The sequence below is a fragment of the Eublepharis macularius genome, chromosome 2 (assembly GCF_028583425.1).
Source record: "Eublepharis macularius isolate TG4126 chromosome 2, MPM_Emac_v1.0, whole genome shotgun sequence".
Lineage (NCBI taxonomy): Eukaryota > Metazoa > Chordata > Lepidosauria > Squamata > Eublepharidae > Eublepharis > Eublepharis macularius.
Genome location: NC_072791.1, coordinates 13,555,553 through 13,569,050, shown reverse-complemented (window position 1 = coordinate 13,569,050; position 13,498 = coordinate 13,555,553). Strand labels below are relative to the sequence as shown.

General features: G+C 46.5%; 1 protein-coding gene across 2 annotated transcripts in view; it reads right to left on the bottom strand.

Annotated features, from left to right (window-relative positions):
* Positions 1 to 13,498, bottom strand: part of HIF1A (hypoxia inducible factor 1 subunit alpha) — a 54,597-nt gene that overhangs the window by 22,487 nt on the left and 18,612 nt on the right. Inside the window, exons 1-2 of one of the 2 annotated variants that reach the window (XM_054971060.1) lie at positions 3,705 to 3,765; positions 801 to 991 (exon numbers count right to left, since the gene is read on the bottom strand). In XM_054971060.1, coding sequence (XP_054827035.1) covers positions 801 to 991; positions 3,705 to 3,760 — 247 coding nt within the window. In that variant the 5' untranslated portion in view covers positions 3,761 to 3,765. Of the gene's footprint in view, positions 1 to 800; positions 992 to 3,704; positions 3,766 to 13,498 lie in introns of those variants that run through there. The other variant, XM_054971061.1, reaches the window with a different exon arrangement.

The window sequence follows — 13,498 nt, the reverse complement described above, 5'->3', positions numbered from 1 at the left end:
TTCATAACATCTACCTTTCTTTGGAGAGACAGCAATACTAATGCTGATGGGGGCAGGAGGGGAAGCTAGCTTGACCTCTGCACCCCATCACTGAGAAATAAAATACTTAAGATTTCTTCCTCCAATGTTCCCTATGGAACGGGTCTGCCTGAGAAGGTCAGGAGAGCCCGCGCTCTCCTGGCGTGCTGCAAACGATGCAAAACCAAATTATTCAAAAAGGCTTTTTACTCGGAAGTATTATAGAGAGAGGTCTCAAATGCTTCGCTAATGAGTTAGGGACCATAGTCTTCATTACTACGTTACCTTGCATATTATCTGTTGCTCGAATATGTACTCTTATACTACTTGTACTTCATGTTTATCTAGCGGCAGTCCTAGAATTGATTATGTTCTGTTTCAGCAATTCTTCAACTCTGTATTGGATCCTTGCTAATGCTACGTCTTTGTAAAATCCTATGACATTGTTGTGGAAATGTCCTTAACACTATATGGAAATGTCCTTGATACTGTATGGGAATGTTCCTAATACCAATTGTACTATGTAATCCGCCTTGAGTCTCAGTGAGAAAGGTGGACTATAAATTACATACATACATACATGTTCGTACATACGTACGTACATATGTACGCACATACATACATACATAAATGATCTCCCAGAGCAAGGGCAAAGAAACATAAGCTTCTGTGAAGCGGTATTTCAGGTAACTGTGCCATGGTTATCTGAGCGTCTACTAATTGGCCATTTCGAAGTCTGTTTTTCACCCATGCTCCCTTTACAATCACCTGTAAACTCTCACCTGCATCAAGCAGCTTCCTCATACGCAGGTAGCTGATAGTCAGCCTCATAATAGAGGCTTTGTCAAGATGCGCGCTCACATGATGGGGAAGAGGCAACTGGTGAGCAAGTTCGTAGAACACTTCAGATTCCTTGCTCCTCCGACATCTGGCTGCATCTCTAGACTTCTCCTTTCTCCGTTCTGAGCTAATCCTGTAGGATGAACGGTTAGAAACAGCATTAAGACTCATATAAGTAACTGATCAATATCTTAGCACTAACTATAACAACTAGGAGTAAACTGGGAATCGGGAATGGACACCAATGCAAATTTGTTGACAATGATGCATGCTTAGCCCCCTTCTTCTCTCACACACACTGTACATATGACGTCCATACATAAAAAAGGATAACAGCTTTTTTAAAAAACAAAAACTGATTGGGTCTAAAAATTTCTTTTCCACTGAGCCTCTTACTCCCCAACCCAGTTACTTAGAATGTGGGCCTCCATACAACAGAAGTGTTTTAATTTGGGAAAGAGTAGAATAGAATATAAATCAGAGAGAGGGAAGGAGGTAACCAACCTACTGACTACTCCCTTTTCAGAAGAACCTAGGGGTGTGCGCTTTGGGTTTCCAATTAGTGTAAAATACTCACATCGGACCTGATCTGTAAAGATGGTTATTGTGAGTTTTCCGGGCTGTATTGCTGTGGTCTTGGCATTGCTGTTCCTGACGTTTCGCCAGCAGCTGTGGCTGGCCTCTTCAGAGGTGTAGCACCAAAAGACAGAGATCTCTCAGTGTCACAGAGAGAGATCTGTCTTTTGGTACTCACTGTGACACTGAGAGATCTCTGTCTTTTGGTGCTACACCTCTGAAGAGGCCAGCCACAGCTGCTGGCGAAACGTCAGGAACTACAATGCCAAGACCACGGCAATACAGCCCAGAAAACCCACAACAACCATCGTTCTCCGGCCGTGAAAGCCTTCAACAATACATTGATCTGTAAAGATTCAGGATTCCCGAATTGGGGCCAACATACTGGCCCCGATTCGGAAATCCTGAATCAAAGCTTCCCTGAAGCATTCGGGTTGCTTCAGGGCCCAAGTTTAAAGGGCCCTTTCTCTGCCTCTTGCAAGCAGGAGGTCCATTTAAACTTCAGCTGGCAGGTGGGGGGATTCCCCCGCCTGACAGCTGAAGTTTAAAGGGCCCCTTTTCTGCCACTTGCAAGTGGCAGGGCCCTTTAAACATCCCACCCCAATCCCCAGCCACAGCTTCCCACCCCCACCCCACTTACCTTGGCCCTGCCACTTGCTGCAGGCCGCTGCAGCCGCGGGGTGGCACAGCAGCGCTGGCCTTCCCCGCTGCTCTGCGGGCCTACACGGCAGCGGAGGCCAAAAAGGCCCTTCCTGCCGCTCAAATGGCCGCCACGGTGCGCATTTGACAGCAGGAAGGGACGGAGGAGGTGGTTCCAGCCTTCTCTGCTGCCCTGCGGGCCCGCACAGTGACAGAGGAGGCTGAAAAGGCCTTCTCGGCTGCCCTGCAGGCCAGGAGGAAGCAGTGCGGTGGCAGCTGCAGCCCTCCCCGCAGCCCTGTGGGTCCGGAGGAGGCGGCAGCTCTGATCTTCCCCACCCGGCCAGGTAAGGCTCAGGGGGGCTAAGTGGGGGTGGGGGTGGGTAAGGGTGCTGGGAGAAAGCCCAGCTCCTGAATCACTTTGGAATGCTCCGAATCCTTATGGAGCATTCTGAAGCGATTCAAATACCAAGCCGCTTCAGGTTTTGGGTATTTCCAAATGTTTTTCCTGCTTTGGGTAAACTCAAAGCAGGAAACCCAAATATTTTCGGGATACATACCCCTAGAAGAACCTCTTTCCACCAAAAGCTCACGGCTACATCTCCCCTTTGACTTGATAGTCTGACAGTTCTTGTTTCCAAAATCTCAGAAGTGTAATCACTGACAGCCCAAAACACCTCAGCAGCTAAGCCTATTTCTATCAACTGAACTCAGAAATCTGACTGCTGAACATTTCAAAGGTAACAGTTTGGCTTTTCCTCAGCCTCTCCTCTTTTGCTGAGCTTACATGAGTTGGGGTTAAATTAGCCACCATCCTATTTCCCTGCGAACTGGTGTGTTCTGTGCTTCAGTAGATCATTCATCTTTAAGGACTAGAGCAAATGCCCTAAATGTTATCCAAAAGCTATCTTTGAAAATTAAGATTGTAATTTTTAACTATGCCATTACCTAGATGGCCCAGGTTATCCCTATCTCATTAGATCTCAAAAGCTAAGCAGGGTCAACCCTGGTTAGTACTTGGATGGGAGACCACTACAGAAGGCCAGGCAGGCAATGGCAAACCATTTCCGTTCATCTCTTGCCTTTAAACCCTACGGTGCAGCCATAAGTCAGCTGCAAATTGACAGACCCTTACACACAATTTTACCATTCAAAGCAGTAATAATCAAAGGCACCTTCATGAACGTAATTCTTTTACAGCAGCAATTATAACATGGGCAGCAACAAGCCGAGTATCTGGCACTGTCTCTGAATCTCTGCCAGCACGCAAGCAATAACCAACACAAGGTCTCAAAAAAGCACCATGTCTGTAATATTACAGTGAGTTCAAACAGGGTGTGACTCGACAATCACAAACTGAGCTTACTTTTAAGGCTGCCTTTTTCTTTAGAGCTGTGTGCTCAACACAAGCATTATTATTTGGTCTGCACATATGAGGTGCTGCTGCAGAAAAAGTGTGTTTGCTGTCTACACAGTCACCGGAGCAAAAAGAGCTTTGTTCCCATATAGCTATTAGAAATGAGTATACTTTATTTGTATCACAAAGAAGGGCTGAAGGAGAGTTCTTGCTTGCAGCGGGTGAAAGCTTAGCTGTGTTTTGGGGAGGGGTGGGAAACGGCCCCTTGGATACTCACCGTGAAGGGTCCTTCTCCTCTGAGGTAAGGAGGACATCTTGGGTGATTCCCACCATCCAATCAGGGAGGCAGGAAAGTTGATCTTTCTTCCACTTCCTGGCTGTATGTGGGAACACCCCCTGTGCTTCCAGTTCCGGAGGTATCCCCACAGCAGTCATCGTGCCAGACACTATACAAGGTAAATATCCCTGAAACGAGAGGGACTTCAAACAAAGAAACTGTCAAAGGGCTATGATTAACCAAGACCCTTTATAACTAGCAACTGTTATAACAAGAGAATAATTTCAGAGAATAAAGGTCGTTAGTGCAGCGGTAGAAGGGAAAAAAACAGTGTTAGACAGAGGACGAAGAGCTCGGGAGGCCAGGATGTCCTCCTTACCTCAGAGGAGAAGGACCCCTCACGGTGAGTATCCAAGGGGCTGTTCTCCCTCTGAGTCGGAGGACATCCTGGGTGCTCCCAAAGCAGTCTCTTCAGGATTCGGGTGGGAGATGATCTTCATCCTCCACGACATGTTGCAGGATTCTTCTACCAAACGCTGCATCCGCTGACGAGTAGGTGTGTAACTGATAATGTCTAATAAAGGTCAACACAAACGACCAGGTGGCCGCCCTGCAGACTTCTTCTATGGAGGCGTTCCGTCTCAGGGCTGCGCTAGCGGCTGTATACCTGGTGGAGTGAGCTGTAATGCCTGATGGGACTTCCATGTTGAGAGCCTTGTACGCCTCGCTGATACAGGTCCTGATGCTGTATGCGATGGAAGATGAAGACGTTCTCTGTCCTATTCTAGGTACAGCAATATTAGCAAATAGTGAATCCGTCTTATGAATCTGTTCCGTCCTAATAATGTACGCCTTGAGTGTTCTGCGTACGTCCAAGGTGTGCCACTCTCTTTCCCTCAGATGCTTAGGATCCGGACAGAAGGAGGGAAGAATGATCTCTTGCGTACGATGAAATCGTGTATACGCCTTGGGGAGGAAGGAAGGGTCCATCCTGAGGACCGCTTTCTCTTTATGAAATATGCACAGATCTGGTCTAACAGACAATGCGCTCAGCTCGGAGATTCGACGTGCCGAAGTAATGGCCACTAGGAATACAGTTTTTAATCTCAGCCACCTGAGAGAGATGTCTCGCACGGGCTCAAAAGGCGGTTTGGTAAGGGCCTTGAGAACGATGTGTAAGCACCCGGTCGGAAAACGATGCACCGTAGGTGGGTTTAGTAAGGTGGCTCCCCGAAGGAATTTCTTAACGTGAGGATGAGTGGATAGCGGACATGACTCAAATCTTGGGAGTACAGTGCTGATCGCCGCAATCTGCTTCTTTAGGGTAGGTGGTTTCAGACCTCTGTCCAGTCCTTCTTGCAGGAACCCCAAGACGTCACGAATGGACGGAGACATTGGGTCGATCTTCTTACGTTTTCCCCATCGTACGAAGGCCTTCCACGAGGAATTATAGATCCTATTTGTAGATCTCTTTCTTGATGCTAACATCGTCTCCACAATACTCACTGGATATCCTATTCTAAGTAGAGACCGCCTCTCAACCTCCATCCGGTCAAGGACCACCATTCCGGGTGAGGATGCCAGAATGGTCCCTGTTGTAGCAGATCCGGACGTACTGGTAAGTGGAGTGGCGAATGGGTCGACAGCGACAGGAGAGTCGAGAACCAGGGTCTCCTGGGCCAGTAAGGAGCCACTAGGATTACTGTTGCTGCTTGCTCCTGGATCCTTCTCAGTAACCTTGGTAGAACCGGAAGGGGAGGACATGCATACAGCAGGCCCTCGGGCCATTGTGATGTCATGGCATCCGTGCCCTCCGCCTCCGGGTGAAGGTATCTGGAGAAAAACCTCGGTACTTGATGATTCTGAGGTGATGCGAAGAGATGCACTGCTGGAGTGCCAAGGTGGTCTGTCAGCAGTCTGAACGTCTCCCTGTTGAGAGACCATTCCCTCGGGTGTAGAGACTCTCGGCTCAGCCAGTCTGCTTCCACGTTGTCCACTCCCCTGATGTGTTCCGCCTGCAGGGATAGAAGATTGTCCTCCGCCCAGCTGATAATCTTGTGTGCTTCCTTCTGAAGACGGGATGATTTGGAACCTCCTTGCCTGTTGATGTATGCTTTTGACTGCCACATTGTCCGTGCGAATGAGAACATGCTGGAGGTACAGATGGTTCTTGAAGTGAATGAGAGCCGGACGGATTGCCCTCAACTCTAAGACATTGATGGGTAGCCTCCGTTCTGTCGTAGACCTCCGGCCCTGCCCGGGTAGACCGTCCAGCGACGCTCCCCAGCCTGAGAGGCCTGCGTCTGTGAACAACTGTATGGGCTGGGGAGTCAAGAAACCCTTGCCTTGTCTGAGGTTGGAATCGATGGTCCACCAACGTAGGCTGTTCTTGACCCACAAGGGTACTTGTATCTTGATGGGTCTTTTTTGAGCTATCTGGTGTTGGTAGGGCCGCAGTAGAGCCTGTAGGGACCTGGTATGAAAGCGTCCCCAGAAAATAGCTTCTGAGTTGGCCACGAGCAGACCTAGCACTTTGGTTAGCTCCATGATGCAGGACTGGTGTTGTCTGACGACGGCCGTCGCTCGTTTTTGGTCTTCTTGATCTCCTCTGGAAGAAAGAAATAGCACTTTTGCGTGCTGATAACCAGTCCCAGGTGTTCCAGATTTTGAGACAGTTCTAGGGAACACTTGGACCTGATCTAGGGAAGAACTCTCTACTCCCCTTGGCCCTGTTCCCGGAGTCCCTAGGAGAGGCCTCTTCCTTCCCCCTGGATGGCTCTTGGAGCTCGAGGGCAGACAGAGTCTTTGCAAGAAGGTATTGATACTCCTCTGCCTGGAACAACCTGTTTGAGTGTTCACTGTTAGAAGACTCCTCATCCTGTTCTTCCTCAGAAAGGAAGTCCCCGCCATCAGATTCCTCACTAGGGGAAGGGATCTCCTCTATCCAGCCCCTTCCCCCCATAGTGGCATTGGATTGAGTCTTTCTAGCTGCCTTGGTGGGCCAAGGAGTTGTAGAGCTGGATCTCCCTTGGGAATCCTGGCATCCCCTGGAGCAGGAAGGCTGGGAAGGCTGGAGTTCTTCAGACTTCCGTAAGGCCAGGATCTCTTCTCTCATAGTGTGGCATAAAAAACCCATCACTTCTGGGGGCATAGATAAATAGGCAGCACTTACTTGGGCGTCCTGCGTTTCTGTCTCACGATTTTTTCCCATTTCTCCCGCCGGGAGGTTGGGAAGCGCGTTGGTCGGCTTAGGCGGGAAAACGCTAGCCGCGCTGTCGTTTGCCGCCAAAAGGAAGCTCCCTCCGCCGCTGTTGTTCGGAGGCTCTTGCTGCTTGGTTGAAGAGCTTCGCGGCGCCCTCTGCTGGAGACGGGCCCGTTTCTTTGAGGGCTGATCTTTGCTGGGAGCCATCTTCTCGCCGGGGAGCCGCTCAGCCTCGCAAGGCGAGCCGGCGCCGGGTGAGCACACCCCCGCCATCGGTAAGACAGCTCCTGGGGGGTGGCTCGCCCTTTCCATAAAGCTCTCCTCCGAGTCTGACGAGGCTGCAGATGCCATCCTGGATCTTCAGCCTCCGATCTTCTCCTTGACTGTCCCCTCAGTAGAGGTAAAGGAGAAGAAGAGTAGAAATGAAGAAGTAGTAGTAGTTAAGGGGAAGAAAGAAAGAAAGAGAAATGGAAGGTATAGGACAGAAAAAATTCAGAAAGGCAGTGCAGAGCTAGCCTAAGGTAAACTGCTCTCCCTGGAGGCAGGAAAGGAACTGGAAGTGCAGGGGGTGTTCCCACATACAGCCAGGAAGTGGAAGAAAGATCAACTTTCCTGCCTCCCTGATTGGACAGTGGAAACACCCAGGATGTCCTCCGACTCAGAGGGAGAATGTATTGATCTGCCTGCAGCTTTTGGCAGAGTGGTTTAACTACGTTTTGGGGGCAGCTACTTCCCTCTCCGAAAAACTTCCATATTATGCGTATGCTCTTGGCAGGCTTCAGTATATAACGGCACGATGTGAGGTCATTACAACTATAGACAAAAAATTGTTATATAAACTAACCTCTGTTTACAGTACACAATATTTTAAGTCAAAAATGTTTTAAGGAAGATTTACTATCTACTTAAGAATGTAAAAAAAAAAAAAAGCTCAGAAGGTGACTTGTATAAGGGATAAACTTTCTACACTTACTGCTTTGGTGCCTTAGACAACAATTGTTCAATCCCCTGCCCCATTGCATTACTTTGTTTCACTGAAGCTCTCTGCTGTTACACTGAACTGGCTGAGTAGTTCCTATCATATCTGTAATCTGTCTTGAGTCCCAGTGAGAAAGGTGGATTATAAATGATGAAGCTGAAGATAAATAATACAATCTCCATACTTGATCACCGCTTTAATCTGAAACGGCAAATCTGAATAACAAAGCTAATTTAACCATTTTCATTGACCTAGATCTCCATCATATGCATTGTCCTAATATTTAGGGGGGGGAACCTGCTGCTGACAAATTTAAGTATTTTAATCTTGCTGTATGCGGCTCAAATTAGTTGTAAATAAGTATTTCATCTACTGAAATGTATTCTTAAATTTATTTATAGCTTACTACGGAGTGTCCGTCAATGCTACACACAATAATTAAATGCTTCCTCGTATGTTAAAAAAGGAAATAGTGTTTGTATAGCCCAACACAAGCAAAATAATTTACTCATTTGAAAATACTGTATCAGCCTGTCTGGGAGTGGGCAGTGCCCCCTGCCCCAGTTGACGCTCCCATTTACCACGGTGAGGCCCCCATGATGCGCTGCTCTGAGTTGCGATGGGCCATTCTTTTAAAATGAGCAGATTTAAAGTATATGCTTTTGTAAGCTAGGTCCCACTTCAAGAAACCTTGTAGCACACAGCACAACCTGAAGAACGTTTTTCTGTGAGTAGGCCGCTCTGATTAAACTTGGGCAGGATTCTGAACAGACCTTAGGGATTGCTCTCTAAATTTGTTAAACTTTAAAGCGCTGCGGGGCTCTTTGGTGTTTCGGCTGCGGTGGACTGACATGACTAACCTCAGGAAAGGCTGGAGCGGTATATCTCCCTTGAAAGCCCCAGAGATGGGCCAGCCCGGAAGAAAGGGTTTTTAGCCCCTTTAACACTTGCCAATACTCTGAACAGCAGCAATTCAAGTAGGATCCAATTCGGTTTATAAGGCAGAGCTATCATGTCCCTAGAGGTTGTGTGTGCAGCTCCATTCCTGCTGTGGGTTCCAGGCAGGGGTGGGGAAAACCCTGTAGGAGTGGTGGGGAGACAGACGGTAACCAGCAACAACACCTGAGGGCAAAGAGTCCAGGGAGAAGCAGGGTAGGAGAGTACACCGCGGGCACCATCCTGAGCACAGCATTTACCAAGCTGAACTAATCTTTTCCATTTACTGTTTTTGCCCACTACAGCTGGCATTTCATAAGCTGCCCAAATCTTCCTTGTAAGGTCATTTCTTTAAGCTATTCAGAGGACTTACTCATGGAGAAATTGAGCAACTCTGCTTTCTGAACATGAATGCCTACTTAACAGAGATCGGATTCAAAGATCTTTCTTTATCTGCCTTGCCTGCCTGCCAGGGAAGGAGTTAAATATCTCCTGATCTTTTCGTCATAACAATTCTAACTTGTAATTTGTTCCGCTGCCTTCAAAATAAGAGAGAAAGGACTGGGTAAAGTCAGTTCTTCTTTCTAAAGTTTCACTTTTGTTCATGCACTCACCCACCAGCTATGCAGTACTTATAAGCAACTCTGTTAAAACCACATTAGATGCAGGGGAGAAAATGAGAGGGAGGTAGGGTTTCCAGTCTGATCTCGTATTTTTCTGGAACATCCATTTTGAGAAGAAAAAAAGTTGGTTAAACAACAGCTGCTCTTCACACTCCGGAAGGATTCTTTTTATCAAGGTTTGACAAATCTCAGGTGCCAACTCACCATGGCACCTAGAGATTTCATCGTGGCACCTAGTCTTAGAAAATATGGTTATCAAAATACAAATCCATGAAGACTGAAAAATGAACCTGGCTTCTAAATGTTTGGACTGGCTCCTAGAAGCAAATACTTCAGCCTGCCTTTTATCACATTTAGCTCCAAGGGGAACTGAAAAAAGTTCCACACGACATTTAGTATTCTCAGGGCTTTTTTTCTGGGAAAAGAGGCGGTGGAACTCAGAGGGTTGCCCTCGGAGAAAATGGTCACATGGCTGGTGGCCCCGCCCCCTGATCTACAGACAGTTTAGATTGCCCTCCAGGCTGCCAAGCCAGGCGGCGTGGAGGGCCATCTCAACTCCCCTCTGTCTGGAGATCAGGGGGCGGGGCCACCAGCCATGTGACCATTTTCAAGAGGTTCCGGAACTCCATTCCACCACGTTCCAGCTGAAAAAAAGCCCTGAGTATTCTTCAGAAAAATCCATACGCAATATCCTATATTCCAGGTGTATTCAGAAATAAGGCCCCTTTAGAAAAAATCCTGCTTCTCACTGCAATTTGACTTTATTTCATATTCCGCTCTAATAATCATCAGATGGGGGCAGAAAGGATTAAATACAACTTTTTACTTTGCAGCAACACTGCTCATATTTTTATTCTTTGATCACAAAATAACAAGCACTTTTTTAAAAAAAATCAGTGATTATTAGAGGTTTGGACTGACTGCAAAGTACAGTACTTAAACTTTACCCCCAAGAGCAAATTGGATGCAACTGATTCATGAACGACTGAGGGACAGAACATGCAGTAATTCATTACACTGGAAGGAGATGTTAAAGATTAAATTCTGAAGGGACAGTAGCTCAGGGAAGCCTCATCTGCTACTGCCCACACAGGACAGCGTGGCACTGTAATGATATGTGACATTTTAAAAATTATCAAGACTGAAAGGGGACAGGAAAAACAACAAATACCAGCGCGCAACTGATTGAATACAACATTGTCTGGATTGTCTATAAAAATTCAGCAAACTAACCATGAACATCTGACATTTCACCAAACTGAAGAAATTGTTCCTTTTCCTGTACCTGTGAGGTAGATTAATATGAGAAAGTGATTGCCCAAGTTTCATGGCTGGGTGAGAACACAAATATGGGTATCCCAGTGTCTACTCTGACACTCTAACCACTACACCATACTGACCCCTTTAGGCACAGAGCAACGCTCCTGGCTCACTGCTGCAGAAGGGGTCTAAAAGTAGTAATTATCCTATTTTTTTTCTAAACCAAAGCTAGAATGTGATAATGATTAACACCTTTAACTGTGAACCATAGTTTCAGGGGGGTAGCTGTATTGGTCTGTAGTAGAAGAGCAAGATTTGAGAAAAATTCATACCCATGAAATTTAGTTTGTCTTTAAGGTGCTATTGGATCCGAATCTTAACATGATCCAGACTCTCAGCGACTGCAATCTGAGGCTAATAATATAGCCTACCTTATGGGGTTACTACGCTTAAGGTACTTTGAATGCTCAAAAAGCTCTCCAGAAATCTTTAAAAACTGTTTTTAAAGCATAAACTGGCTACTAACACAAGACAAGCTCATCAGAGACACCTCTGCTGCAACTAGACACCCCCACTCATTTCAATGAGAAAACCACAATGAGGCCTGTTGAAACGAGCCAAGAGTGTGTTGTTGTAATGTGAGTTAATTTATGTCCAAATTGACAACTGGATTAAATTATGAGCAATTAAGTACCACACCTATCAGAGTAAGATGGGAAATACATAATGCTTTGCTTCAGCCAAGCAAAATACTTAAATTAAATTAGGAAGTTGTGCTATCACAATGGATTTAAAGACAGCATGATTAATAAAGCAAGATTTTCTGGCAGGTACCCGGTGAAACACCAGTGAGGTTAGGAAATTCTAATGGAAGGTCCCAAGAACTTTCCTGCATTAAAAAAAAAAGAACAAGCTTCTCTCACACTTACACCAACCTATATAAATTGAAAAGGTAACTGAAGATGAGGAGGAACAGGAGAATATCTTGCAGTCTGACAAATGTACTTTTTAATAATTCATTACAGGGAGCACTTCTAAATGAAAAGGTGGAATAAAACTTTGAATCCCTGGACCGGAGCCTCCATGTTGAAGGAGCAAAGTTAGCGAAGGAAATGGCGCTTGGTGGTGCACAGTACCCGGAGTTTTGCTGGTAGACACTGAGGGGCTACATGCTGATCCTGGCATTGACTGGCTGATGTTACAGAGGAAGGAGCAGGTTACATCCTGCTGCCACTGGGTGAGCTGTTCAGATCTGAGAGACGGTGATAAGCAGGAAAAAAACCACGGAATCAGGGGAAGCAGCAGGTATAGGAGAAGATAACAAGCCAAGGAGGGTGGTAGAGAACTACGGAAAAGAAGGATCACCAGGATATCCCTGGCAAGTCTGAACTTGTCAGATCTTGGAAGATAAACAGGGCTGGCCTTGGTTATTAATTGGATGGGAGACCTCCAAAGGAGGTCAGGGTTGCATAGGCAGGCAATGACAAACCACTTGTTAGTCTCTTGCCTTGAAAACCCCAGCAGGGGTCTCCACAAGTCAGCTGTAACTTGAGGGCACTCTCCACCACAACCAAAGGAGGATGGGACAGCAGAGGGCAGAAAATATTGGCGTTCAGAGGGTGGTCTGAAATAGCCAACCAAACCCTTCATTGCAGTTCTCCACTCTTTTTATGACACTGGGCTTTCCACTGGTTTTAAAAGTCTGACGTAGAAAAGGTTAACAACACCCACACTGGCACTGCTGAGAAAGCCATGGGCACACTGCCAGGACCTTTAGCAGAACGTGCCTATCTGTCTTGGAGGCAGCAACTCAGATTAGCCCTTCCCACATCTTGTTTTCAGACATAATAGCTGGCATGCAGAAAGAGTACCGTGTGTCACAAGAAACGGTGTGGGTGGCAGCCCCCCAAACAACACAAAGAGCTAGGTCAACAGGAATTGCACAGCTTCCTACAGCCTTGGACCTTTGTCAAGACTGTTCATGATTTTGAGGTTATTTACCAGAGAGCCTGCAGTGTGTTTATTCACACCACAAAACGGAAGAGTTATTAATAGCCAAGACAAATTATAATGTGGACAACATAATATTAAGTTACTGCCAATGTTTTGCCTTGGATCAAAGACGCATATACAACACCCTCCGCTCAGACCTAGGCATGGATCCCCACTTGGACCATAAAGCTTACTGGTAAATCACTCCCTCACCGCAGCCAAAATCTTTCTCAGTCCACACATGTTTGCAAAGGAAATGGGATAACCTATTTATGTACCCCATCTATGCACAAAGTCCTTGGAGGAAGAAGCTGAAATACACAGATTGGTTGGGATTGTGGCTCAGTGGCAGAGCATCTGCTTTGCATGCAGAAGGTGCCAGGTTCAATCCCCAACATATCCAGTTAAAAGGATCAGATACGAAAGACCTCTTCCTGATACTCTGGAGAACTGCTTCCGTTTAGAGTAGACAATACAAGTGGGGACCTGCAAGGACTTGCAGGGAAGGCATCACATTTCCCCATCCCCTGCCACCCGCTCCCCCTTTTTCTGCTTCTTTATCTCCTTCCCACCTACCTTTGTCTGCCCCTGTGTCTTCAGTCCCCTTTAGCAGACAACCAAGCCTAGAATACTGACTAAACAGTTATGGTTGCCTAGCAACAGCCATTGAGGGCAAAGCTACAGGCATTCCTTTTATCATTTTGGGATTTCTAAAAACTCTTGTTTTGTGTGTGTTTGTGTTTTTTTAAAGATTTCATATGATTCTTCAGACCTGGAGTATTTTCCAGGTGTGTAGGAAGAT